Source organism: Bombus fervidus, chromosome 15 (genome assembly GCF_041682495.2).
Source record: "Bombus fervidus isolate BK054 chromosome 15, iyBomFerv1, whole genome shotgun sequence".
Classification (NCBI taxonomy): Eukaryota; Metazoa; Arthropoda; class Insecta; order Hymenoptera; family Apidae; genus Bombus; species Bombus fervidus.
This window is the reverse complement of record NC_091531.1, coordinates 3,809,383-3,837,353: the sequence shown is the minus strand read 5'-3', so window position 1 is coordinate 3,837,353 and position 27,971 is coordinate 3,809,383. Positions and strand designations below refer to the sequence as shown.

The 27,971-nt window shown below is 30.0% G+C and overlaps 7 protein-coding genes across 11 annotated transcripts; 5 read left to right on the top strand and 2 right to left on the bottom strand.

The window, feature by feature from the left end:
* The first annotated feature begins 526 nt into the window (after positions 1–526).
* Positions 527–4,051, top strand: Hex70a (hexamerin 70a). The gene is made up of 6 exons (XM_072017842.1): positions 527–785; positions 1,497–1,833; positions 1,907–2,310; positions 2,472–2,788; positions 2,913–3,265; positions 3,562–4,051. Exons 1-6 carry the CDS (start codon positions 567–569, stop codon positions 3,963–3,965), a joined length of 2,034 nt encoding a protein of 677 aa, XP_071873943.1. The 5' UTR covers positions 527–566; the 3' UTR covers positions 3,966–4,051.
* Positions 4,052–5,810: 1,759 nt separating this feature from the next.
* LOC139995239 (WD repeat-containing protein 43) lies at positions 5,811–9,828 on the top strand. The gene is made up of 7 exons (XM_072018505.1): positions 5,811–6,043; positions 6,876–7,370; positions 7,777–8,218; positions 8,306–8,612; positions 8,716–8,960; positions 9,180–9,395; positions 9,593–9,828. Exons 1-6 carry the CDS (start codon positions 5,849–5,851, stop codon positions 9,380–9,382), a joined length of 1,887 nt encoding a protein of 628 aa, XP_071874606.1. The 5' UTR covers positions 5,811–5,848; the 3' UTR covers positions 9,383–9,395; positions 9,593–9,828.
* A 115-nt stretch (positions 9,829–9,943) lies between these two features.
* On the top strand, positions 9,944–12,039 carry Betaggt-ii (geranylgeranyl transferase type-2 subunit beta). The gene is made up of 6 exons (XM_072018508.1): positions 9,944–10,101; positions 10,372–10,476; positions 10,608–10,964; positions 11,172–11,316; positions 11,453–11,628; positions 11,729–12,039. The coding sequence occupies exons 1-6, from the start codon at positions 10,099–10,101 to the stop codon at positions 11,945–11,947; spliced, it is 1,005 nt and encodes a 334-aa protein (XP_071874609.1). The 5' UTR covers positions 9,944–10,098; the 3' UTR covers positions 11,948–12,039.
* Positions 12,040–12,796: 757 nt separating this feature from the next.
* On the bottom strand, positions 12,797–14,622 carry LOC139995240 (protein-lysine N-methyltransferase EEF2KMT). Its single transcript, XM_072018507.1, has 5 exons — positions 14,266–14,622; positions 14,041–14,184; positions 13,792–13,971; positions 13,213–13,708; positions 12,797–13,142 (listed from the first exon to the last, which is right to left on the bottom strand). The coding sequence occupies exons 1-5, from the start codon at positions 14,356–14,358 to the stop codon at positions 13,039–13,041; spliced, it is 1,017 nt and encodes a 338-aa protein (XP_071874608.1). The 5' UTR covers positions 14,359–14,622; the 3' UTR covers positions 12,797–13,038.
* Positions 14,623–14,703: 81 nt separating this feature from the next.
* On the top strand, positions 14,704–17,571 carry LOC139995242 (CUE domain-containing protein 1). 4 transcript variants are annotated; one of them, XM_072018512.1, is made up of 5 exons: positions 14,704–14,782; positions 15,376–15,521; positions 15,649–16,024; positions 16,123–16,221; positions 16,309–17,571. In XM_072018512.1, exons 2-5 carry the CDS (start codon positions 15,402–15,404, stop codon positions 16,443–16,445), a joined length of 732 nt encoding a protein of 243 aa, XP_071874613.1. In that variant the 5' UTR covers positions 14,704–14,782; positions 15,376–15,401; the 3' UTR covers positions 16,446–17,571. The 4 variants fall into 4 exon arrangements, with proteins under 4 accessions (XP_071874613.1, XP_071874611.1, XP_071874612.1 ...); XM_072018510.1 differs by lacking the exon at positions 14,704–14,782 and adding an exon at positions 14,968–15,074; XM_072018511.1 differs by lacking the exon at positions 14,704–14,782 and adding an exon at positions 15,019–15,130.
* Positions 17,572–17,701: 130 nt separating this feature from the next.
* Positions 17,702–21,467, bottom strand: Swip (strumpellin and WASH-interacting protein). The gene has a single exon (XM_072018504.1). The coding sequence runs from the start codon at positions 21,119–21,121 to the stop codon at positions 17,864–17,866; it is 3,258 nt and encodes a 1,085-aa protein (XP_071874605.1). The 5' UTR covers positions 21,122–21,467; the 3' UTR covers positions 17,702–17,863.
* Positions 21,468–22,611: 1,144 nt separating this feature from the next.
* LOC139994690 (pre-mRNA-splicing factor ATP-dependent RNA helicase PRP16-like) lies at positions 22,612–27,171 on the top strand. Of its 2 annotated transcripts, none has more exons than XM_072017578.1 (2): positions 22,612–26,153; positions 26,847–27,171. In XM_072017578.1, exons 1-2 carry the CDS (start codon positions 22,777–22,779, stop codon positions 26,926–26,928), a joined length of 3,459 nt encoding a protein of 1,152 aa, XP_071873679.1. In that variant the 5' UTR covers positions 22,612–22,776; the 3' UTR covers positions 26,929–27,171. The 2 variants fall into 2 exon arrangements, with proteins under 2 accessions (XP_071873679.1, XP_071873678.1); XM_072017577.1 differs by lacking the exon at positions 26,847–27,171 and adding an exon at positions 26,304–26,489.
* The last annotated feature ends 800 nt before the right edge of the window (positions 27,172–27,971 follow it).

Here is a 27,971-nt window from a genome sequence, read left to right as displayed (position 1 = left end):
ATTACGCATTTTTCCTTAGCTTTTTCTGATAAAAATTGACCGAGGCACGTTTAAATTTACAAAATTTCGAACAAAATCTTAACGATTTCTTCCAGACTTTCTTTCTCATTTTTTTCGAAAACCGTTCGTGGCGCGAAAAGGATGTAGTAGAACGTCTACTACGTTATTATATTATATTAGATCTATTATATTAGAAATATATTATTACATAGGATATGTAATATTACATTATATTAGATAATCGAATAAAATCGACTTTATGTGCATTTAAAAATTTAAATAATTATTTCGACGTTTAAGTGCTCAGGGGCACGCCTTTTCCTTGTCCAATCGAGCTGAAATTCTACACAGATTGTCTTTTTTTATTCATTGGAACTATTCTGGTGGAGGGTGTCGCGAAAGAAATCTTGAAAGAAATTTTCATCAAGATTAGATAAGAATTTATGTAAAATATCTAATGGAGCAATAAGTAAGAATTAATCGAGGGAGGGGATGACGGAGTATAAGAGTAGCCGCGCGCTGAGCATCCGCGCTCTGGGATTCCACGGTTTTCACTTTTCAAAAATATGTTTCCACGGCTGTGGCTACTGGGGCTACTGGCCTGCAGTTTGGTCAATGCAGAATATTACAACACGAAAACCGCTGATAAGGATTTCTTGTTGAAACAGAAGAAGGTCTACAATCTCCTCTATCACATCACCCAACCAGCCGAGATCAACTACACGTGGTACGAAGAGGGTCAGAAATGGGACATCGAAGCGAACATCAACTTGTACTCCAACCCGGTTAGTAATTATCCATTTAAAAAAAAAATTGATTATTAATGATGATTGCCTTGCTAGTTGCACAACGGTTAAAAATATGATAGATGCAATTCTGTTGGTTCATTGATTTTTATGTTACTTGGTGTTTAAATTTGTATATTTTAGTATAACATATATAAGATGTGATCGGAAGTCATCCTTAAGTAGCAGAGCAAGAGGGCTCAAACACTTATAAAAACTTTCTATGTATACAGTATGTCCGATTTATTCGTATGCACTATACACGCTATTGTTTCATTGACTAATTGAAAATACGAAAAAATGTTTCCTATGAAATTTGTTCGACTTCGGGAGGACATATTCTAATGTTATTAAATTTTCTGTAGATACGCGCATAAGGGTTGTATGAAGAACAACTTTGTTTTTTTTCTATGGAATCATATATTTTTTAATGCATTAAAAAAAGAAAACGAAGTTGCTCTTCATACAACCTTTACGCGTTTACCTATAGAGAGTCTAATAACATCAGAATATGTCCCCTACGAAATCAAACAAATTTCATAGGAAACATTTTTTCGTATTTTCAATAGTTCAAAAGTACATGTTTTGAAATCTCATTAACAATGTAATGAGATACAACTATCATGATTATATTACTCATAATCACAATAGTCGTCTCTGCATATTAATTGATTACCCTGTGTAAAGTGAATATTCTTGATGAATTTTCAGGCCGCGGTAAAGGAATTCCTTTACATGTACAAGAATAGTATGCTTCCGCGAGGAGAAGTATTCTCACTTTACTATCCATATCTCCTTAAAGAAATGGTAGCCCTGTTCAGGTTGTTTTACTATGCAAACGACTTCGAAACATTCTACAAAACAGCTCTTTGGGCAAGAAACAACATAAACGAGGGCGAATATATAATAGCCTTCTACAATGCAGTAATGAGAAGAGAAGACACTAAGTTCATTCAATTGCCACCCCCATACGAACTCTGTCCATACCTCTTCTTTAACTCGGAAGTCCTGCAAAAATCCCATCACCCATCACTTTTTGGCCTCCGTGGTAATTGTTTCTAGTTTCTTTCTTTTTATTTTCATCGTACTATTTAATATAATTGCGAACTATTTCACTTTAGAAACAAGTGGAGAATACAAGACATACATACTCCAGGCAAACTATTCTGGTTGGTACATGAATCGTGAATACTACTTGGAAAATAAGTTGAATTACTTCATGGAAGATATCGGCTTAAATGCCTACTACTTCTTCTTCCGACAATCATTCCCATTCTGGATGTCATCCTCGGAATTTGGTTTTCAAGATTATCGCGGAGCAGAATACTTGTATGGGCATCAACAATTAATGAACAGATACTATTTAGAAAGACTTACGAATGAATTACCTAATCTCGAAGACTTCGACTGGGAGAAACTATTCTATGCTGGTTATTATCCTACTATGACACACCAAAATGGATTACCATTCCCTCAGAGACCAGAATGGAGCAACTTCCCTAGCTACAAATACAAATACATTACGGTAAGAAAAAACTAACACGTTTGAAATTTTTAATTTTGAATTTCTTAAAATCTCACATGTGTGTTATAAATTGCGTGTTGCGTCCGAACGATCCGCAACACTGCATGTAGTCGACCGAGCCGCTCGCCTTTCAAGGGTTAATATAATTTCACTTCTTATAGGACATCAAAGACAAAGAATCGAGAATAATGTCTGCAATTGATACTGGTTATGTATTTGGCAATGGTACTACCAAGTATTACATCTATAACGAGGATGGTTTAAACATTCTTGGAAATATCATTGAAGGCAACGAAGATTCCTTTAACCAACAATACTATGGCAGTATTGATGCCCTTGGCAGGAAAATCCTTGGTTACAATCTAGAACCATCAAGCAAGTATAAAATCCTTCCCAGTGCGTTGGAAATCTTTTCTACTTCTTTAAGAGACCCTGCTTTCTATCGTCTCTATAAGAGAATAGTGGACCTTTACTACAGGTAATTCTAGTTTAGTTTAGTTTGTTTTTAAACATAGTTAGCTTAATTCTAAACATTTGTTTTTATTTATTCATATTTATTTTTGTTACATTGTAACTTTAATTAACAAAATGTTTATTTCAAGGTACAAAATGTATCAGACGCCATACAACAAAGATGAACTCATCTACCCTAATTTGAAAATTGAATCTTTCTCTATTGATAAACTCATTACATATTTTGAGCAATTTGATACAACAATCAGCAATGGGTTGTTCATGGATGCACAAAAAGATGACAAATTGTCATTAATTAAAATTAGACAGCCTCGTCTGAATCACAAACCATTTAATTTCCACATTACCATCAATTCTGATAAAGCAATGAAAGCAGCTATCAGAATTTTCCTTGGACCCAAATATAATTCACACCATAAGCTATATGAACTTCCAGAAAATCTTAAATACTTCTATGAAATTGACAACTGGATCCTTGACTGTAAGTTTATTCAATTTTATTTATTAGTTAATTATTAGTTTGATTTCCCCTTATTTCCTTTTCTAAAAATATTCTATTATTTTCATATAGTTTCAAATTAAAAGGTATTAACTAATTAGAGACATTTTTCTAGATTAACAAGGAAGTTTTATGTTTTTCAAATCATTTTTGGAAAGTCATTATAGTTAATAAAATTATTTTTATTTATTATTACCCTTAATCCTTAATGTATAAATTTTTGTTATGATTAATATTTAGATATATAACTAACATTATTCTTCACAAATTTTCAACAGTGAATGCTGGTCTGAACAAAATTACACGTAATAGTCAGGAATGCTTCTTTACAATCAATGATCAAGAACCAAGTGAAGTTTTCTATAGCAAACTCGAAGCATCTCTCTATGGTGACAAAACATTCAATTACTATGAAAGAATCTTTGGATTCCCAGAAAGACTGTTATTACCAAAGGGTAAAAAAGAAGGGATGCCATTCCAACTGTTCTTATATGTTAGTCCAGTTTCTACGGAATACCAATTCACTTCCAGAATATGGGGTGATTATAAATTTGACAAGAGACCATTTGGTTTTCCACTAGACAAACCTCTTGATAATTTCAACTATGATGGACCTAACATGTTATTCAAAGACATTCTTATTTATCACAAGGAGGAATTTGACATAAACATTACTTATTAATAACTTTCTCTTTCTCTTGTATTCCTTACATTTATTTTTATAATATTCATAATTTTGCAATAAACGTTACTTTCTTTATCTTCCAATACGTTTTATTTTATTCTTCTTTTCATATACATGAATACTCCTAAAAACTAATATTCTACATTTAATATTAAGGTAATTACAAATTTTTAAGTGATAATGTCATATGGAAGAAAAAAATATATTGAGTAATGTTTTGAAATTTATATAAACGTTATCAGATCATTTACTAATTAAACTAAGAGAAATAGTTAGATTTATGTTGCTTTCTAGAGAAATATATTAAAAATAAAATAGTTCAATTAAACTCAAATTGATAGTAGAGTTGTAGGTTATGTTATTAAAATAGTTATTAAGGTTATAGGTTAACTTATTAATGTATGATTTATATAATTACATAAAAATTATAGATTAAAATTATAGATCATGTTATTTCATGATTATGTTAAGATTCGCACGTACTACTATCATATGTCGTATACAAAGTTCCAGCAATTCCTAGAAATTTTGATGGTGGGAGATGTAGCATTTAAAATTTTCTTACTACTCGCATAGTGGTTATATTTTAACTTTTTAAGAACGAACTGAAATTAGATATATAAGGGAAACAGAATAATTGTTATACTTCGTAGCTTACTTTACTTTGTAGTAGTTGAATAGCTGGTTAGTAACAGAGAGGAAATGAGAGTTTACTCTTATGAATCTGGTTGTTCACGAAGTAGTGCTGCACCATGCGGTCAAATGCTGAGTTTAATTCACGTTAGCATATACAAGAACCTATAAAATTAGGGCTCTGCTCTGTATGGTTGCACACTAGCATAGACAAGAACCTATTGAGTCCCACGCTACAAGAACGTATTTAATTGTACAGTTCTACTATTACCACTTAGTACTGTTAATAGTACTATTGGAAAAGTTTATATCTACTATTCTATTCGATAGACAAGTATAAAAATGACAACAATAAAATTGTGCAATAATAAAACTATTGTATCTTGCCTAGGAAAAAGAAATTAATTACTACAACTTATTTACTACATTTTTGAGCGATGACACATATAAAGCAGTGTTAGAAATAATACAAAATGTCAGAATATAATAATTTATTAACAAAAAGCAAAGAAAATAAATAAATTTCTGCCGTTGACAAAATCCTAACTGCTCTTCGCCCTTGTTCTTGACTCTTGAGACTTGCGCTCTTCTTTGTTGATGTCTTCTCAGAGACAAATCTTGCTTAACTTTAACGAAAAGCGCTCCTTCGGATGCTCCTAGAATCACTAAAGGAATTTATCTATAAAAACACAATTGCGATAGCAGCCAATTAGCTCATATTATTTGCTATATAATTCATAATTGTATCATATTATATGATACAATTAGTAATTATATGTCAAATAAAAATGATTTCCCGGGTCTCGCCATGTGAAACTTGTATGTATTAGTAGAGAGGAATTCCCTCTTCGGTATTACAAAATAAAAATTTTATAAGCTATACATCAATTAATAACAAAGTAAACAATGATAAATTATTTTTAATTAAACTAATTTCTCTTTTCATGATAGTTTCGCAATCAATTCTCCAGGACTATTCTAAACTACTAATTATGAACATTCTTCGGGAGAATTTAAGTTACTTAAGTTTAAGGTAGTAACTTTAAGCTTAAATACATAGATTCTTGTATATGCTAAGTTCCAACCAAAAAGGGCAGATTCCTAATTTATAGGTTCCTGTACATGTTAATGTCAATTAAAGTCAGCACTTGGCCGCATGGTGCAGCACCTGTATTGTGAAACAACTGAACTACGGGCGTGAGCAGTCTCAGTTCCTCTCTGGTAGTAGTAGTAGTAGTAGTTCAAAAATGGTGACTACCGCTAATTACGCTTTTTCTTCCGACGGTGAATATTTTGCACATTGCGGTAATGATGGAAAATTAAAAATTTGGGACACTGGCACTGGCCGTTTAAAGCAAGAATATGTTTCTAATTCTCATCTTTCTTCACCATGTTGTGTTTTGGCTTGGCTTTACGTCAGTTCTCGAACAACAAATACATCGGTAAACCATGTGCTTCTTTACTCTATATTCGTATAAATGTTGGATTCTCTTATTCTTTCGTAGATTTATTCTATATATTATAATAAAGTAAAACTTTTTCCGAACTCAACCTATCTTCTGAGTCATATCACGAATCATGAATGTTTATAATCCTTAATTAATCATACTTCGCAGTACTTTTAGAGGTTATGCTTTCCATGCGTTTCGCAATTTTTTACAAATTTTATATCAAAATAAACACTGAAATGAGACTTTCACGAAAGTATTTTAAGTTGTGAATATCTTTTATTTCATGAATTTTTCCTTTTCACTTGCCTTTATTATTAAGTCATGTTTCTTTAATTAAATGGTACTTGAGGTTATAATCTTTGTTCATTTCTATATTACATTTATATCAGAATAAGCAATAAATTTATTATTTTTCTTATAATATTTTACTATATATTGCGTAGATGTAATATCTTCATTTATAAAGGTATTTTGTTTTGTAATATAAACGAAATATGAAATAAATCATTTTTAAGATCTTTGTATTATAATTGTATATAGTACAAATGTTTATGTTATTGTAAAATTTCAATTTCTTGAGTATAACAGTATGATATAGAAATTTAAAATAGATTGATACCATTCCTTTTTCAATCAACTTTGGATATTAGAAATATATATTACTTAATAAGTTATTAAATATTAATGAATAGTATAAGAACCAAATTATGGCATATTTAATGTAGTAGTATATTTACTTAATAATTAATGATAATTCAAGTAATTTGATTAATAAAGTGTTTTGAGTATATAATTGAAAATAGTTATTTTATTTTATTATTAGCCTTCACCATGGAAAAAACGCAGAAAGAAATCAATTTCAGAAGAATCCAATCAAAAGGGCATTGTTGCCATGGGTTCAACAAGTGGAAAAGTTACACTTTATGATACAACAACTTCCTTAGTTACTGCACAATTAAATGGTCATTCTGGTACTGTTACTGCAGTGACTTGGTCTGAAAATGTTGGCTTATTCTCTGCAGCAGATGATCACCACATTATTCAGTGGAATTTGCAAGAAAATGGTGTAAGATGTAAATGGAAATCAGGCAAAGGAAAAACTGTATCATTAGCAGTTTCACCAGATGGAAAGAGTTTGTTATCAGGAGAAAGGGTTATTAAATGGTGGAATCTAGATACTAAGCAGTTAGTAAGGACATTCACAGGCCATGCTAATGAAGTGTCCTGTCTTCATACTGTTCAAATGACATCTGGTAACAATTATGTTATCAGTGGTGCTTGTGGGGATGGTTACCTGAATGTTTGGGCATTAGATGAAGTAAGTAACTTTCTATTCTCATTGATCTTTTTTAATATGCTATACTTATTAACCATAACACATTATTATATGAGAATTGACAATTCTTTGTAAAGGTATATATTTTCTGTCCTTTCCCTGCATTATAAGGAGAGTATGCTAAGAAAGAATCATTTAATCATTTGACAATTTATGGTGTATTGGTAACTTCTCCATATACCTAAATAAAAAAATTATTGTTAACAATATAAAATACAAATCTATTTAATTTTTAAAAGTTTCTGATAATGGACTTTAAGTATGATTTTATTAGAGCTCCCAAATTAATTTCTAGAAAAAGAGAAGTATCATATGTGTTCTTTTCAAAATTTTATTCAGTTTTAATTAAATATACAATTATATCTACTAATTAAGAAAATATTTTCAGCAAAGAAATGAAAGAACTGCTGTGGCAAGTTTAGCTTTGCAAGATGATCCAATAAGTGTTTCTACACATATTTCTGAAAACTTTCAAGTGATAGTGTTGGTAGTAACAAGGTCTGGCCAAGCACATCTATTTCAATACCAACCAAATGGTCGGTCAAAACCTTTGAAGCCAAGTTTAAATATTGCAGTCGCTTCTGATATAAGCCAAAAAGATAGTGTCCAACAAATTTCTATCTTAAATGGAAAATTGACAGAAGATGAAAAATTATTATTAGCTTATGGAACATACCTTAATCCTATATTTGAAAAAGTGACACCAGATTTTTCTGATAAAGTACAGTATCTAATACGTTCAGAACATAAAAAAAGCAAAGACAGAAAAGAAGAAATTTCTAAAGTGAAGTCCACTATAATTGAAGACAATGTTGAATATCTTACACCAGGTATTTATCTTTGATATTTAAACAGAGTAACATTTATACATAACAGTAAATCAGATTTGTAATTTAATTTTGATTTATCTGTTGTAGGAATAATTGAAACTACACAAAAAAAGATTAGAAGCAGTGGTGGGTCACAATTATTATTAAAAGATAGATTGGAAAACTTAAGCTTAAGTGCTGAAAGCAATCCTACAGGCAAAATCACGAGCACGGGCAATAGTAGGGCACAACTTTTGGTACAAGGTTTAAATAGTAAAGATAAAGCTATTTTGAACAACATTTTTCTCACGAAAAATGAGACTATTATTAGGAATACTATTGCCAAGCTACCAATTCAAGCAATTGGTCCTCTTCTTAAAGAACTTACCATCCTGCTTCAGGGTAAAACATACACGTAAGATTATCAAATGTTAACTAATTTTTATAGTATATTTAAAATCATTAACTATAGAAGCTTAAAGATCGTGCTTAATTCTTATTAATTGATTATATTGTAGGAGTAAAATTGCTGTACGATGGTTGGAAGCATTATTAACAACTCATGCGGGACATTTATTGTCACAAGCAGACCTTGTAGAATTATTTGGGCCAATTTTAAGTTTAATGGATGCTAAACTAACTCTTTTAACAGAGCTCTCGAAACTTAAGGGTCGAGTATCTCTTATCACTGGTCAAATTTCTCAAACAATGGAAGAACACGACAAAGACATTAGTGAAAACTGCCTTGTCTACCAAGATACAGGTTTGTATCTGTAAAAATATTATTTTGTTGTAATCGATGTTTTAAAACTATTTTTCAAAATACAATTTATAAATTAAAATGAATTTTGGACAAAATCTTACTTTTGTATAAAAATTAATAATACATAATTTCCCGTCTAATTTGATGTATTATACTATTTTTACAATTTATAGTATTTATTTAAAACTGAAATTAATAAACATGAATAAATATAAATAGATTCATCTGATGAAGATGGTGGAGTTGAAGATGAAGATTTGGAAAGCGAATCAGATGAAAAATGGGAAGAAATGTCAAATCAAGAGGACGAAGATGAGCAAGAAGATCAAGGTGATCAAGAACAGGAGAATGATGAAGATGTCACAAGTACGAATTCTAATTATGATAATGTTGATGATGATGAAGAATTTGTATCCAGCTGAATATTAATTTGAGGTAAAATAAAAAACGAAATTATAAAAAATTATTGGTTTTAAATTACGATTAAATTTTTTGCAGTTTACATGAATTAATTTAAATGCATCACTAAATTATTTTATTACAATATTATATCAGAATCACTATTTGAAAAATTAGTATAGGTCAGTTTATCACACAATGACATTACTAAATTCAGTTTTTGTTTGTTATAGTGAACATTGGAGTTCCTGAATGTAATGAATATGGAGAAAAAGAGAAAACAATTGGAATCTTGAAATTGTTAAATAAATGTCGTTTTTCTACAAAAACTATTCAAATTATTAAATATATATTATCTATTCTAAATGAGAAATTATTTCATACTTCTGATTTTAAGTTAAAAATAAACAATAAGTATTTACTTATAAATAAACAAACCTTTTGAAAAGGAAAATAGAAATAACTACAACTTCAGTGTTATTACTTTATGTAAACTTATTATAATATTTTATTCCTTTCTCTTTTAAAAATTTTTTTTTGAAAATCCGCGCCTTTTTGTTATCACTAAGAAATTCCGTTTTGAGGTTAGGCTGAAAATGAAGTTATTCTTCAACGAAGAATGAGGTATATTTTTATCAGAGGTGTAAGAAGTGTAAAAAGTTTTCATAAATTGACTTAAATGAATGAAAATTAATAAAACATAGTAATTTACATACTTTAAAAAAAAAAACTTTGTAACATGGTAAGTAGACGAAGAGTTTAATACAAATTATTTATTCTGAGTTAAAACATTAATTCTCTTAGGTTAATTTATCCTTTTTTTGCGTATTATATTATTACAATGATTTTATTTTATAGATTTTTTTATTAAATAGAATATGGTTTATACAGTTCTTAGAATAAGTTTTTACAAAAAAAAGACGTAGAATAAAATAGGAAATTATTTATAGTATAAATTTATTACTATTTACATCATACATGCTTTAACAATGTTTTTTAATTTATGCTTTAGCCAGTGCTAAAACATGACATCGAACTTCCAGCTTCAGTTCCTGAATTACTATTAGAAAAACATGCAAACTTTTTACTTTCTTACGGCACTGACAAAGATGAATATGTAAGTATATTATAATATTATTTTAAATTTTATGTATTATATTTTTTATATTATAAGTAGTATAAGGATTATTTACATATACATAATTAAATTAGGTTTAATGTATAATTAATGGAAATAATAAATTTTAGATGTATTGTATGACAGAACATATGAGAATGTCTGGAATGTACTGGGGTTTAACAGCACTGGATCTTATGGGTAAACTTGAACAGACAAATCGAAATGAGGTACTAGAATTTATTGCTCAATGTCAAACAGACAGTGGTGGTATAGCTGCAAGTTTACAACATGACCCACATATTCTTTACACTTTGAGTGCAGTACAAATACTTTGTATCTATAATGCATTAGATACTATTGACATAGAAAGAGTTGTAAAATATGTAAAGGAAAGACAACAACCAGATGGAAGTTTCACAGGTGATATCTGGGGTGAAGTTGATACAAGATTTTCTTTTTGTGCTGTGGCAACTTTATCACTTTTGGTAAATAAATATAGTAATAAGAGATTTAATCTATTGATAGATATTAGACAAATGTTGACAGATATTAAATCTGTGCAAAAATGTATTAAATTATATCTATATTTCTATATTTGTATATTTTTTTATGATAATAGAATAATATAATACTTAAAGTTACAAAAATAGTAAGCTTATGAATTAACTTAGACTATAATAATATTATTTTAGAATCGATTGGATGCAATAGATGTTGATAAGGCAGTTGAATTTGTGATGAAATGCATGAATTTTGATGGTGGATTTGGATCAAAACCTGGAGCTGAAAGTCATGCTGGTATGATTTATTGCTCCATAGGGCTTTTATCAATAACTGGTAATTTTTATTTTGTTCTTAATTTTTCTTCAGTTAGTATATAACAAAATCAATATAATAAAATAAGAAGAAAGAGGAAAAAATGTATACAATTCTTTTTACAAATTAAATAACATAAAGTGTTAAATATTGCCAGGTAATCTTCACTTAGTAGATGCAGATCAATTAAGTTGGTGGCTTTGTGAAAGACAACTTCCATCTGGGGGTTTAAATGGTAGACCAGAAAAGTTACCTGATGTTTGTTATTCTTGGTGGGTCCTTTCTGCACTAACAATTTTAGGACGCCTTCATTGGGTTAATAAAGAACAATTGGTATGTATTTCTTCAAAAAAATTAAAGAATGCAAAAAATACTAATATTATATTAAAAATGGACAAAGTTAAACAAATTTTATTACAACATTCATTTACAGATAAAATTTGTACTGGCATGTCAAGATACAGAATCAGGAGGGTTTAGTGATCGTCCAGGAGATATTGCTGATCCTTTTCATACTCTTTTTGGCTTAACTGCACTCTCCCTTTTAAATACTGATTATCCTCTGAAAAAGATCAATCCAACATATTGCATGCCTGAATATGTAATTCAAAGGTTACATTTAAAACCAGCAAGACTCGACCAAAGTAATTGACAATTGATTACTAAAAATTAGCTTTTTACTAAACCTAAATATTTATGAAATAATGCAACGGGAGAAAATATAATGTTAATCTTTTGGAACAACTGTTTTATTTATTGCTTTATTTAAAAAACACAATATCGTTTACTGAAAATTGCTAGCATATTATTATTATATATATATATTGTTACATATTATTATAAAATGTATATTATTAATGATAATTGATTATAGATATAATACGTATAATAATATATAACAAATATGCTTTTGCTCCTAATGATTCGATAAGGATGTTGCACTAGAAAACTATACCTATAATAATATTTATTATGGCGTGAGGTTTTTGAGAGATAGTCGCAATAACATATGATAGAAAATCAGTGACTAAAAAAGAGCTATTAAAAAAAGAAACACATACTATTGATACAAACATAAACAACTTTCAAATATATATTAATATAAGATGGGAATTATATTAATATAATAATATAATAATATAATACTTATATAAGTCCCTCATTATTTTTCATTCAAATGTAAAGCAATGGTTATTGGCAATTATATTCATATTTATATAAATCTTTACGTTATATATTTTTCAGATTTTTATTTACATTTAAAATCGTGTTAAAATCAATACATGACAATTCTCGCAATCTTTTTATCAATATCTCAAATGTTGTAAACTAAATATATCATTCCATTCGATGAAACAGGATTTGTACAATTTTTTTGTGAATCTGAGAGACACTGAGAGAAAATCTCTCTGGTAAGTACAAGAAATAAATAAAGTTATCCGCTTGATATTAGTAAATTTACAAATAAATAATTTTTATTGCATTTAATTTTTTTAAATAAATTTAATTTCCACTGAAATATAAATAATTACTATGTACATTTTTCCTTGTTGGTGAAGTACATTTAAATACATTTATAATAAATATTCTTTATTTGCGAATGTAAATATATAAAACAAGTATTAAGTAAAATTTACTATATAATAAGTATTCAACAAATTGCCTTTAAAATCCAGTAAGATCATTTTAAAATAATTATTATTGTCAAAAACATTATATCAATAAAAATTTATTATCTTAAATTTATTTCTGAAAAATCTTTAATATTTTAACAGGTGCACTTGCTAACTTTTGGTGTACCATTTGCTGTGGTATATTATATTCTTCAAAAGAAAGATCACAATGAGCTAAAAAAACAATATTAATTTTTAATATGTATTTGGTAGAAAATATAATATCTAAGAGTAAAAAATATACCTAATTGATATAGAAACTGTAAAACAGTGTTTTCATTGCGAATTGTTGCTGCAATAATTGCATATCTATTAGGAAAAGATAAAAATTCTTTTAATCCTGATATTAATCCAGAAAATGAATTGACATCATATAAAATATCAGCTCCAATTACTATATCTGGTATGATCCATTGTTCATTCACATATTTATTAATATCTTCCCATCTTAACTCTTTTATTTTAACATCTGTATGATTATAGCTCAATTGCAATTTCAATCTATCATGTTTTATTTCTGTTTCTATTTTCTTTTCATTACATAATAAATTAAGTTTAATGTTTTCAGAAACCATTTCAAGAACAATTTTATGACAATCTGTAAATATATATTGTTTGGGAAAACATGTCTTAATAATGGATAATCCTGTTAATCCAACACCACAACCAAGTTCTAAAATAACTTTCCCAAAGAATTTTTCTTTATTTCCTAAGCACCATTTACTTAACTCAATGGCTCCCTGCAAATTATGAATGATATTACAACTGGAAATTCGAAAAATCACATTGTACAATCATAGTTTCCTGCCAAGTTTCCAAATACCTGCCAACTACACAATCCTGTTGTACCTTCTGATATAATATTCGTGCTTTCTTTTATACTAATGCAATTATCTTCCATTAGAAAATGCCGATAGTGAATAGATTCTTCTATAGTGGAAGATATTAAATTACAATATGTTGTATAAATACCGTCATAAATTTCACCATCTTCATCTTCAATCTAGATTATAAAAATTAAATCTTTAACTCTAGAAATGAATTTATTTTATAGATATTAATTTATTTATACCTTTTTCATAAGCCATTTTAAAAATGCCCTCTGATAAGATTGTTTAATTGGATATTTTTTAATTAAGTCACTATTTACTGTTCTTTCCAAGATCTCCTGTTGTTTTTTTGAATTAACTAGACAATTAATATTTTCTTCTGAAATCTGCAAGTTTTAAAATAGAAATGTGAAGTTTCTATAATTCTTTGAAAGATTATTTATAGATTAATTGTAAAATTTACATACAAGAATGTCTATTGTGTTTATTGGTGTACAATATAGGAAATGTTCAATTAAATTATCCACATTAAACGAGTTACAATTCATTTTATTGTCCATGTCTCATACATGAATTAATAAAATTTTATATTTATTTTTATCAATAATATTTTATGAATTTTTCATACATAATTTTAAATTATGATACTTCATAAATAAGATGAAATAACACTAAAAACAACTATTTTGTCATAAATATTTATTTTCTGAAACTAAAAGATATGTGTGTTCGGAATGATTTTTGCTCTTAATATAACAATTTTTATTCAGTTAACAACATATGAAAGAAAACTTGTGAAAACATAACCTATCTTTTCATTTTGAAATATTAAACTTCAGAGTTGTAAACATCCCCACAATGTGTATACGGTTTTAATATATGAATACATATGTGAATCCCGGTTCAGATCTATTTATAATTTATATGACTCTGGTCGGACCATTTGTTCAAAAATTCAATCAACTTAACCTAAAAATGCAAAAGGTTACTATTCCTTACTTCTATATAAATAACATTTCATTTGTTCGTTTTTGAAATTATTTATATTTATTGCATGCTATTTTAAAAATAGTTAATATTAAATATTTCGTGTTGGAATAAAATGAAAAATATTACATAAATTGTCCAGAATACACCAATAAAAATCAAGCTCGAATCACTAGATAAATCCGTTCTGTGGTTTCCCAATTCTGGAATAGGTTTACTTTTCATAAGAAAGGTCTCACTCACCAAATTTTTGACAGTTGGTCATCTTCCTTGCATGTGTAATGACAGGGTACAGTCTTGTCTCGGTTTTCAATTATGTGCATGAATATTTCGTATAACTCAGCAGTGCATAACTAATTATAACACAAAGACAAAATAAGATGTAATTAATTTCCCCAAACAAATAACATGACATTCACGTAATAATCAGAAACCGATATCCCTCGTTATGAATGACGATTTGTCTATTCATGTTTTTGGAACGTTTTAGATTTATTGAATCTTCAAAGTAAAATTAAATAACGTCATATTACGAAATCTTTGTTGAAAGTTTCCTAACTGCAACTAATTAAGCTAATTGTATCACTTAGATTAACAATTCTACAATCACCACATAATGGCCTCTGCTATGGAACAGCAACAGCAGCAACAACAACAACAAACAACTTTAGAATTTTATCAAGCAATGGCTGATTTCAAAAACATGTTTCCACAAATGGATGATGATGTGATCGAGGTAAATTCATTTAATAAATGTATTAAATTACATTATGTAACTGGAAACTGTCTTCAGTCTAAATGTATGTTTTGAAATGATGCATAATGATACATAATAAATGAAGAAATTATTTTAAAACTTTTAGGCTGTGTTAAGATCTAACCAAGGTGCCGTAGATACGACAATCGATCAGTTGCTTACTATGAGTACAGATAATGAAAATGAAAAAATTAGAAGTGAATTAGAGCAAAATGAAAAATCACCAAGTACTTCTAAGTCACAGAAAACAGAGTCAACAATATCCTTAAAAAGTATACGTAAATGGCAACCTGCTTTATTAGGTCCATTACCAGATACATTCCTTCGACTTCCTCAACAAGTTTGTGAAGATAGTTTAGATTCTTCATGTTTACAAGAAAATTCGATGTTAGAAGATGAAAGAATTGCTATATTTCTTCAAAATGAAGAATTTATGGCTGAACTACGTTGGAATGAAGACTTTTTGTCAACTTTAGAAAATGGTTTGTAACATGCAGTTATAATTTTTATAGTGCAAACAATGTAGAAAAAGACATAAAATTTTAAAAAAATCCAATTATTTACATTATCTTTATCATAGATACAAAAATTCAAGGAACAAGCCTTGAAAAATGTGGCAGTCAAATTGGTCATGATGATGAAGATCTTTTTAAAGAAAGACTAAAAAATATGGGCAAAGGTATTTTGGCAATTGTATATTATTATATAACGAATGTAAAAATTACAGAATTTATATTTTACTTTTATTATTTTAATTATATTCTAGTGTCTCGACGTAAGTTTGCACAACTTACTAAAGTATTTACACGCAGTAAAAAACGAGGGGGTAGACAGTTATTACCCCCAACAGCTTCCTGTGACGATTTATTGGACCCAGAGGAGTCATCTAGATTTCAATCTTAGAAATTATAACACTTTCTTTATTCTACCAGAAGAGACAATTTTTCAGTAATTGATACTTACAGCAATTTATCCAGTCCAGAAGTGAGAAAGAAGCATATCTGTATTAATATGAATAATTGAATGGCAAATTGCAAAGAAAATTTAGATGGAAATAGTTTTATTAATGCAGATTATTTAAATTAGAAAACAATTAGTAAGACTCATATTCTGTGCAGTTTAATTAACATGATATTATTAAGTTGCTTGAATAACTATTTAATTCAAGAGCACAGAAAGATCAAAAGATAAAATGTAGGAATAATAGCCCTAGATATTATCTAAGAAAAAATTGCAAAACTACAAAATATTTCGTATTTTAATAATGTACTGTAAACCAGTACACATTTTAGATAGTAACAGTACAATAATTACAACAGTCATACTGTTAAAATAAGGATCTGTCGAATGTTGTTATAAATATTTTCTTTCTTTTTTAACATGATATTGTGAAGCTTTACAAACAATGTATTTACAGATAGTTGATATTATTTATGTATATTATTTATATTTGATCGTTGACAATGATTTAGAGAATGTATAGTTGTTTTTTCTACAAAATTTTTTTGTAGTTTATATTTATTTAAAAAAAAGTTTGTATAGTTATTGGTAAACATTGTTAAAGTATAAAATAAATTATATTTATAGGTATCATGAATTATAGTAAAAAATTTCTATCCATAATGTTAAAGTAAACATTTAAAGAAAGATTTAGAATTAGCGAATTTGTGACTTCATATTTGATTTTTACGTGATATTTTGCTGATATAAAAATAAATTTCTTTTTATATTGCTATGCGGATTAATAATGATGCTTTCATATTTATAATTACATTTTCGAGAAACTCCTATCTATTTAGAGTCGTAAGTGTAATAAATTCTAGTCTGTTCACCTAGCCATACTACTTATTGAGTAACAAATACCAAGGATTGCAATTATACATATATATATGTTGGTGTAGAGGACCTTTATATATATAAATGAGTGTAATTAAACATGGTATGTGCCACAGGCATAAGTATAAGCTTAAGAATACCGAACTTTACTATATAAAAATAAACTACTTAATTTTTAGCGTCTCCTTAATAAGTTAAGATTCATTTGACATATTATCCTGTACTTTTATTTTCTCATTATTGTAATATATACATATATATATATATATATATATAATACAAGTTACAAAAGGATTACGAAAATAAAGTAAATTTATAGCATATAAAGTGTTTTAAAGCTATTTTTTATAAAGCACATAATAGTATTATACAGTATATAATTTGACATTCTTTATATAATAGTAATGAGAAATATGAAACAAAAATACTTAACAATCACATTGTAATTAATTAATTCAATAATACATTTTACAGATTGTGCAATATTACATATCAGACTGTTTAAAGAATACTCTAGCGCCAGACAAACTATAATAGAGCAATTGGAATTCAGCACTTCTTTCACCTAAACGTTTTAATGTTAATGCTCTTGTTTGTTGCAATTTTTCATCTCCTTGAACATTTTTACTTTCTGCAGCCTGCTGTTCAGCATTTATATGCTGTTCAACTGTCTTGAACCAATGTAAACTATCCAATTCTGATGACTGATTTAAAAGAGCATTTATGTAAGCAATTCCCATTGCAAAACCATCATCAGTAAAAGCTGCACCTGTTTGATTTTTCTTAAACATTTTTTCTTTATTCGATATGGAGTTATCAATAAAACTTAATGTTAATGGAGGTACAATAGCATAAAATTGTTGCAGATGATGTGATTCAGTATCTCGAAAAGCAGATGCAAATACATCAACAAGAAGTTTGAAGTATTGTATTCCTTCTGTAAAGTTTCGTATTAAATTTGCAATATTATTTTCTAAACACTTTGCTGCTGATTGAGTTGTCACACCATAACTTAAATTTTTACACATTAATTCAAATGGTACAGATGAATCGATGTTTGGCAGAAATGAAATAGCATTTGAACTAGCATGCAATCCACCAGATCTAATTAATCGTACATACCCCAATGCATTTCCAATTTGAGTTATTAATTGTCGAAATTGATCTAAATAACTTAAACCATCAGGTGTCATACCTAATTTTCTGATCCCTTTCTGAAATTTCTCTGCTCTCTCATATGTATAAGGCGTTCTACCATTTTCTCTTTGAACCTTGATGAACCTTATATCTCGCATTAATCTCGACTTTATATGTTCATCAAAAAGGAATTGTGAAAATGTGTGTAATTTTATACGAAGAAATTGATATACAAAGTTAACTGTTGTACTCATAATACCAGTTCCATGTGTTCTGATAGAATTTGCTATATGTCGAATTCCAATGGTATTTAAATGTTTATTGTTACTAGTATGTTCAATGAAAGTTTGAGTGTTTAAATTATATAAATATTTTGATACAAATACATGAATATTTCTCATAATTTCTAAAGCATCTAAGCCCTGTTCCAAGGTTTGTGTAGGTAAATAGTTTTGTACAGTATCTAGATTTAATTTATAATGTGCCAAAGCATGCATCATTCTATATGTTCTCCAATCATGTAGTGCTACTGTAGTGAGATTGTAAAACATATCATCAAGGTAATGTTCAATGAATCTTTTAGCATATATCATACTATTTGTTAAAGGTAGTGGTAGTGATCGTACTATTCTTCCACCATCTTTTGCCCCAATATTGAATGGATTTGTAGAATCCAATTTTAAATGTGCATGGACATGAAGTCTTAGATTAGTTTCAATTTCGTGACAAACAGGTTCTAATATATTCTTAGTCAACATTTCTCTTAATTGCATAATTCTTTTCTGTTTTAAATTTAATCCTTCTTGTTCACTAATGGTGCTGTTAAATGCATTAAACAAATGAACTATGTGATTTATACTTAAATTACTATCTATTACAGAAGAAAAATAAGCTGGAATTATATTCTGATGATACAGTAATATAGAATAATCACAGATATCTGTAATAATATTGTACAATTCCGCAACAATATCGTAATTATTCAATGAAAATCTCAATTTCACCATGTCCTCTTCCTTAAAAGTATCTGTTAATTGACTAGCACACGCTAGAGCACATCTGATTATTAATCTTCTATCTGCACTTGGTGGTCCATTTAATAATCTCATACTTAAACCCACTAATGACAATGCATCCAATTTTTCTCTGCTATAACCTTTGTCCTTCTGAATTAAACTCTTTCGAGCAGTTTCCAATGTAATTAAAATATAATAACTCAAGTATTGTAATACTTGACTTTGTGATTGCACTATAATTGGTCCCAATATGTAAAATGTAGTCTGCAAAGACTTTTGAACTTCTATTAATCTACAAATTAATTGAACAGTGTTACGATTCATTGGTTTAATAAGAATCGCATGCATATTTATTATAAAAGATACAATTTCTTTAATCTGAGATAACAATGCAACTAAATCAATTAATAAAGTTTGTTTCTGCCCAATATCTGATATCTGAAGACTTGTTTTCATTAAAATACTTTGCATTTCATTGCACCATGTTACTGCTTTTTGAATTAAGCCATTCACAGTCTGGGAAAGTTTTTGTATCCTCAAACATAGTATTTTTTCTCCTACTTGTTGACTAACCGCATTACCAGCTTCTTTTGGCAAAAAATCACTTAAAAATTTACTTGGAATCCATATGACATTTCCAATTAAATTTACAGCATAAAACTTTTTATTATTTTCAAGCACTCTTTTAATTAATCTTTTATCACAGGTGCCAAATAATTTTGTTGTTACAACAATTCCAATATTTATTTTGATCCAACTTTTATTCAATGAAACATAATCATTTGGTTTATTTTCAATGTCTACCATTAAATTTTTCAAATAATTAGTAATCTGTTCACTCATTATAGATCCTTTATTCACATCCATTATACGTTCAATTGTCTTGGAAAATAAAACTTTCTTCAATAAATTCTCTTGTAAATCTTTTAATAACTTATTCAGTGTATGTAATTTAGATTCACTTATGCCAAATTGCAATGGATTGTGCATGATAGAACGCACATTCATTCTGTACTTTTTCCACTGTTCCAACAATGAAGGCTGGGATTCAATAATTTCATCCAATGTCAAAACGATTATAAACAAATCAATAAAATGTTCTATTAATACAGGTAAATAAATATCGTTAGAGTCACCTGCTAGACTAGATAACTGTTCTGTTGTCAAATGAGCTACCGTCCATATCCTATTCACAAAAACAAATAGATCTTGCAGATCAGACAAAAGAGATGTGATATTATTCTGATTATTCTCTGCCCCTCTTTCACCATGAGTAAACAATTTTTTATAGAACATCTTAGCTTCCATCACAAGAAGCCTAATTTCTCTGCAGGTACCAGCAACTGCAGCAAGTAGCTTTGATAAATATTTATTTTCCATTTCTATTAAATTTATCAAGCTGATATCCTCAACAGGTTTGTATACTAGCCGAAGAGGACCTTCCATAAAATATTCTAATGTAGAATCTTTTTTCCATGTTTGCTTAGCTAAATTCTCAAAAAACTGTCCATATTTTCGTAAATGTATAGAACCTGCAGCTTTGTATATGGTCTCGTCCTTTTTCGAATTCCATGCTGATGATTCTATCATTATTATTTCGTATATTTGCTAATGTTATTCGAAATATGTTAAAATACTGATTTCAAATAAATGACATGTAAAATGTATTTTTCAAATTTGTAACATATCTTTTGATAATTCACATATGATTTAGTACCATCCTATACTTTTTCAGCATCACTTTCAAGCAGTACTTTCTTTAATTACTTTTAACTACTATTATGATACTATCATTTCTTACATATTTACAAAAAACAAAATTGGAAAGTGGATATCATGAAATGTTGATAGCTGATAGTACTGCACTGTACAGACTATACTGTACCGTCTGACCAACGAGTTGAGTCACAAGTAAATAAAACCACGCGATCAAAACCTAGGGAAAATTGGGTTGCATTTATGTATTGACGTATTGTGTGAATTTTCCAAAATTTTGGAGAACTTTGCGAGGTTGCTAACTCGACGTTTAAATGAAGAAATACACGCGGAGAAAAATTAACGCGAACAATAATTTGTATTTAAGACTGAATTATAATAGATTGAATTTTTTAATTTAAAAAATTTTTTAATTTTTAACAAAAATTTACGCTTTAATGAAATTTACTTAGATTCTGTGCTCAGCGTGACGGTTCTAGCCATTTTACGATTCAACGATTTTTAGCTTCTTGGGTTACTGAATAACCTATTTATCTACTCGAATTTTACGTGACAATCTACGATTTGTTTGTTATCCAATAACATAAGTTGCCATTAATGAATACTGATAAACATTAATTTGATTGGAGTTTATAATATTAGAAAGCGATCGATTTATGCCTTGACAGTGTTTCTTCCTACGATAACGAAAGTAAATACGAAATTTGAAAACGATCGCAATTATTACTGATTAATAATTTTGATATTTAATCAATAAATTGTTAAATAAACTTTTGTTCGTTGCCACGCTGTTGCGCAGTTAAATTCGGCGCGCTAGGTTTTACCCTATTATAGCACAAGATATTCACGCCAGAAGAAGCTGCAGGTCTACAGTCCTTTATAATATATATTAGTGAATTTACAATTTTGAAATATAAAATAGATAAATATAAAATAAATATAAAATAAATATAAAATAGATAAATATAAAATAAATATAAAATAAATATAAAATAGATAAATATAAAATAGATAAATATAAAATAAATATAAAATAAATATAAAATAGAAAATTATCTTGCCGAAAATTCATTTCACAAGTAAAATTTTTATTTACATGAATAAAAGTTACAATAGATGAGATGTTCATAATGTATTCAGATGAATATGTAATAACTAGTAATAATAATTTCTAAGGAATTTAATGAATTGCTTATTAATGGATGTCATTGAGTGTATTTTTTCTCTTACTATAGTTCCATTCATAGATCATGAAACTAATTTTGTTTTAGTTAGTTAGTTAGTCAGTTATAAGAGGGCGTCTAAAACTTCGTGTTTACAAGAGGGCGTCTAAAACTTCGTGTTTACAAGATGGCGTTTAGAACGTAGCGTATGTAAGGTGGTGTCTAAAGGATAGTCTCTAAAACGTAGTGTCTGAAACGTAATTTTATACTATAGTGTTGTATTGCACATATTTGCTAAAAAATAACTACTTTGTGCGCTATTAAACGTATAAAATTTGAGTAACGAATATTACTCAGTGTAAAAAGATGGATACATTAAATGAGTCGAGTTTGTATAGGTTAGAAGGGACTGAGAAAAATCAAGCAGGAGGTTTGATTATTCGGAAGAAACCCTCTGATCATACATTTAAAAAGCCTCAGGTATCTGTCTTGGGTCTTGACAAACTTGCAAAACGAAAAAGGCAAGAAAATTCACAGGAAGTTAACTCATTGAAATCTGAATCTAGTTCACCAAAATCAGAGATTAAGGAAAGAAAATACAGATCTTATGCTGAAGAAACTCCAACTCATACTGGTGGGGTGAATACTGAGGCACAACGAAGATTAGAATCACGATTAAAGCATCAAAGATTGAGTGCACAGGACAAAAATCATAGACACAATTATAAGGACAAGGATCGGAATAGAGATAGGGATAGGAATAGGGATCGATACAGGGATTCGGATAGAGAAAGAAGCAGAAGCAGAGACAGTGTTAGAGATAGTAGTAGACAAACACCCTTAAGGTTTAAAGATGAACCTCAAACTCCAATATTTAAAACAAAAGATTCAACATCTAAAAGTAATTGGGACGATGACGAAGATGAAGAACCAAGAAAATCCAGTTGGGATCATCCAACACCCAACCTATACAATATTAAAGATGGTAGAGACAGTGTTAGAAGTGAATTTACGCCTTCGTATAAATATAACCCTTGGAATAAAGATCGAAAAGCTAGTGGTGCTACACCTAGCATATTTGGGGAAGAAAAAGACCTGTGGGACTTGTGGGAAGAAGAGCAACAAAGACTGGATAGAGAATGGTATGCCTTGGATGATGGAGAAAATCATGCGTTTGCTGACGTTTCTGAAGAATACACCCGTAAAAAGGAAATGGAATTGGAAGCAAAAAGACAGAAGCGTCTTTCCGCACAACAGCGACAGATAAATAAAGATAACGAATTGTGGGAACGTAACAGAATGTTAACATCTGGTGTCATAAGTTCTTTAGATCATGATGATGATCCTGATGATGAAGGAGAAACCAGAGTACATCTCTTAGTCCATAATGTTGTTCCACCATTTCTGGATGGTCGAATTGTATTCACTAAACAACCAGAGCCTGTTGTACCTGTACGTGATCCTACTTCTGATATGGCACTTGTAGCAAGAAAAGGGTCGGCCTTGGTACGAGCATATCGTGAACAAAAAGAGCGGAAAAGGGCGCAAAAAAAACATTGGGAACTAGCTGGAACTCATATTGGTAATATCATGGGTGTACGTGATAGACACAAAGATGATAAGGAAGATCCAGGTCAAGAAACTGACTTCAAAGCTGGACAAAAATATGCGCGTCATATACGAGATGAAGTTACCGGAGAAGCTAAATACAGGTCCATTCAACACCAGAGGAGGAGTCTTCCAGTATTTGCTGTACGACAAGAACTGTTAAATGTAATTAGAGAAAACAGTGTAGTAGTTATTGTTGGAGAAACTGGCAGTGGAAAAACAACACAATTGACTCAATATCTTCATGAAGACGGTTATAGTCGGTACGGTATAATTGGATGTACACAACCAAGAAGAGTAGCAGCTATGTCTGTGGCAAAAAGAGTTTCTGATGAAATGGCTACTGCTTTAGGAGACAAAGTTGGTTATGCTATTCGTTTTGAGGATTGCACTTCAAAAGATACCGTCATTAAATATATGACTGATGGTATTTTATTAAGAGAAAGCTTAAGGGAAGGAGATTTGGATCGATATAGTGTAATTATCATGGATGAAGCTCATGAAAGATCTTTATCTACTGACGTCTTATTTGGTTTGTTGAGAGAGGTTGTAGCCAGACGACATGATCTGAAATTGATCGTAACATCCGCTACAATGGACTCTAGCAAATTTTCAGCATTTTTTGGAAATGCTGCAACATTCCAAATCCCAGGTCGCACATTTCCAGTTGAAGTATTACACTCCAAGAATCCAATAGAAGACTATGTTGATGCTGCGGTGAAACAAGTATTACAAATTCATTTGCAACCTCGTTCAGGCGATGTATTGGTCTTTATGCCCGGTCAGGAAGACATTGAAGTTACTTGCGAGGCTTTGAAAGAACGTTTAGCAGAGATCGAATCTGCTCCTCCACTTTCCATTTTACCTATTTACTCGCAACTGCCCTCGGATTTACAAGCTAAAATTTTTCAACGTTCAGAGGGAGGTTTACGAAAATGCGTTGTAGCAACAAATATAGCCGAAACTTCATTGACTGTCGACGGAATTGTATTCGTCGTGGACTCGGGCTATTGCAAGTTGAAAGTTTATAACCCACGAATTGGTATGGATGCCTTACAAGTATATCCAGTGTCCAGAGCAAATGCTGATCAAAGAGCAGGAAGAGCAGGACGTACTGGTCCTGGTACCTGTTACAGATTATACACGCGAAGACAATATTTAGACGAACTACTATTAACTGGAGTTCCAGAAATACAGCGAACCAATCTGGCAAATACTGTATTGTTACTGAAGTCTTTGGGTGTTCAAGATTTATTGAGTTTTCATTTTATGGATCCTCCACCACAAGATAATATATTAAATTCTTTGTATCAGTTGTGGATTTTAGGTGCATTAGATCATACAGGACGTTTAACGCCTTTGGGACGACAAATGGCAGAATTCCCTTTAGACCCGCCACAATGTCAGATGCTTATTGTTGCTTCTCAACTCGGTTGCACTGCAGATATACTTATCATAGTTTCTATGCTGTCAGTGCCTTCGATATTCTACCGACCCAAAGGTCGCGAAGAAGATTCTGATTCAGCTCGAGAGAAGTTTCAAGTACCAGAGTCTGACCACCTAACATATCTAAATGTGTACAATCAGTGGAAGACGAATGGTTATTCCAGCTCTTGGTGTAACGCTCACTTTATTCACGCGAAAGCTATGCGGAAAGTAAGAGAAGTTCGACAACAGCTGGAAGAAATTCTGAAACAACAAAAGATGGAAGTTGTAAGCTGTGGCACGGACTGGGACATTGTACGGAAATGTATTTGTTCGGCATACTTTCACCAAGCAGCTCGTTTGAAAGGTATTGGCGAATACGTGAATTGTCGTACTGGAATGCCATGCCATCTTCATCCGACGTCAGCTTTGTTCGGTATGGGGTTCACGCCAGACTACGTGGTGTATCACGAACTTGTGATGACTGGCAAGGAGTACATGCAATGTGTGACTGCCGTTGATGGCCACTGGCTAGCCGAATTGGGTCCTATGTTTTTTAGCGTAAAGGAAACTGGACGAAGCGGACGAGCAAAAAGACGACAAGCCATGCAACATTTACATGAAATGGAAGGGCAGATGAAAGAAGCGGAAGAAGAAATGAAAGCTAGAGCGCAAGAACAACTTGAACGTGAACAAGCTTCTATCAGGAAGTAAGTTTCTTGTGTTTCAAATTTATAATGCATACAGTATCTCATGAAAGTATTTGAATTACCATAGAAAGCTTAATATAAGTTTTTTATAGTATTTATCTGATATTTTGTACCATTAATTTTTACGATATTATTTTATATTGTTTACAGAAAGGAAATATTGACGCCAGGTATCAGAGAACCGGGTACACCTGCTCCATATCGTAAAACTCCACGTAGATTGGGGTTGTAATTGTTCATATTTTCAATGAAATGTATGAATGATTTCAATGAAATGTAAATATAAGACTGCGTGGTGCATCACGAACTTGTGATGACTGACAAGTAGCACATGCAATGTGTGACTGCCGTTGATGGCCACTGGCTAGTCGAATTGGGTCCTACGTTTTTTAGCGTAAAGGAAACTGGACGAAGCGGACGAGCAAAAAGACGACAAGCCATGCAACATTTACATGAAATGGAAGGGCAGATGAAAGAAGCGGATGAAGGAATGAAAGCTAGGGCGCAAGAACAACTTGAACGTGAACAAGCTTCTATCAGGAAGTAAGTTTCTTGTGTTTCAAATTTATAATACATACAGTATCTCATGAAAGTATTTGAATTACCGTAGAAAGCTTAATATAAGTTTTTTATAATATTTATCTGATATTTCGTACCATTAATTTTTACGATATTATTTTATATTGTTTACAGGAAGGAAATATTGACGCCAGGTATCAGAGAACCGGGTACACCTGCTCCTTATCGTAAAACTCCAAGTCGATTGGGGTTATAAGTGTACAGATTTTCAATGAAATGTAAATATAAAATTTGTTTTATTGGGTTGGCAACTAAGTGATTGCGAATACCACCATCATTAGGTGGTAATGACAAAATCTGTAATCGTTTAATTGCCAAACCAATACAATATGTAGGAATAATGTAAAATTTGTTTTATATATAATATGTAGGAATAATGTAAAATTTGTTGTTTTACAATATGTAGGAACGATGTAAAATTAAAAAAAAATACAATAAAAGCTTTTGTACAGAGGCATTTTTTGAGTATAGATCATTACAAGAAGCCCAATTTCTCTGTAGGTACCAGCAACTACAGCAAGTAGCTTTGATAAATATTTATTTTCCATTTCTATTAAATTTATCAAGCTGATATTCTCAACAGGTTTGTATACTAGCCGAAGAGGACCTTCCATAAAATATTCCAATGTAGAATCTTTTTTCCATGTTTGCTTAGCTAAATTCTCAAAAAACTGTCCATATTTTCGTAAATGTGTAGAACCTGCAGCTTTGTATATGGTCTCGTCCTTTTTCGAATTCCATGCTGATGATTCTATCATTATTATTTCGTATATTTGCTAACGTTAATCGAAATATGTTAAAATACTGATTTCAAATAAATAACATGTAAAATGTATTTTTCAAATTTGTAACATATCTTTTGATAATTCACATATGTTTTAGTACCATCCTATACTTTTTCAGCATCACTTTCAAGCAGTACTTTCTTTAATTACTTTTAACTACTATTATGATACTATCATTTCTTACATATTTACAAAAAACAAAATTGGAAAGTGGATATCATGAAATGTTGATAGCTGATAGTACTGCACTGTACAGACTATACTGTACCGTCTGACCAACGAGTTGAGTCACAAGTAAATAAAACCACGCCTAGGATAAAGCCTAGGAAAAATAGGGTTGCATTTATGTATTGACGTATTGTGTGAATTGTCCAAAATTTTGGAGAACTTGGCGAGGTTACAGCAGATAAAGTGCTTCAGCACTCTGCTCGCATTTTAACTTCAAACAATTCAA

Coding starts and splice junctions, on each gene's coding strand:
- LOC139994690 (XM_072017578.1), top strand. CDS start 22,777: ATGGATACATTAAATGAGTCGAGTTTGTATAGGTTAGAAGGGACTGAG. Junction 26,154..26,846: donor GAACAAGCTTCTATCAGGAA/GTAAGTTTCTTG, acceptor TATTGTTTACAG/GAAGGAAATATTGACGCCAG.
- LOC139995242 (XM_072018512.1), top strand. CDS start 15,402: ATGGCCTCTGCTATGGAACAGCAACAGCAGCAACAACAACAACAAACA. Junction 16,025..16,122: donor TTTGTCAACTTTAGAAAATG/GTTTGTAACATG, acceptor TCTTTATCATAG/ATACAAAAATTCAAGGAACA. Junction 16,222..16,308: donor ACTAAAAAATATGGGCAAAG/GTATTTTGGCAA, acceptor ATTATATTCTAG/TGTCTCGACGTAAGTTTGCA.
- Hex70a (XM_072017842.1), top strand. CDS start 567: ATGTTTCCACGGCTGTGGCTACTGGGGCTACTGGCCTGCAGTTTGGTC. Junction 1,834..1,906: donor ATCACTTTTTGGCCTCCGTG/GTAATTGTTTCT, acceptor ATTTCACTTTAG/AAACAAGTGGAGAATACAAG. Junction 3,266..3,561: donor TGACAACTGGATCCTTGACT/GTAAGTTTATTC, acceptor AATTTTCAACAG/TGAATGCTGGTCTGAACAAA.
- Swip (XM_072018504.1), bottom strand. CDS start 21,121: ATGATAGAATCATCAGCATGGAATTCGAAAAAGGACGAGACCATATAC.
- LOC139995239 (XM_072018505.1), top strand. CDS start 5,849: ATGGTGACTACCGCTAATTACGCTTTTTCTTCCGACGGTGAATATTTT. Junction 6,044..6,875: donor CTCGAACAACAAATACATCG/GTAAACCATGTG, acceptor TTTTATTATTAG/CCTTCACCATGGAAAAAACG. Junction 8,219..8,305: donor TGTTGAATATCTTACACCAG/GTATTTATCTTT, acceptor TATCTGTTGTAG/GAATAATTGAAACTACACAA.
- Betaggt-ii (XM_072018508.1), top strand. Junction 10,477..10,607: donor GCACTGACAAAGATGAATAT/GTAAGTATATTA, acceptor AATAAATTTTAG/ATGTATTGTATGACAGAACA. Junction 10,965..11,171: donor TGGCAACTTTATCACTTTTG/GTAAATAAATAT, acceptor ATATTATTTTAG/AATCGATTGGATGCAATAGA.
- LOC139995240 (XM_072018507.1), bottom strand. CDS start 14,358: ATGGACAATAAAATGAATTGTAACTCGTTTAATGTGGATAATTTAATT. Junction 13,972..14,040: donor TAAAATGGCTTATGAAAAAG/GTATAAATAAAT, acceptor TTTATAATCTAG/ATTGAAGATGAAGATGGTGA. Junction 13,143..13,212: donor ACAGTTTCTATATCAATTAG/GTATATTTTTTA, acceptor TTGTTTTTTTAG/CTCATTGTGATCTTTCTTTT.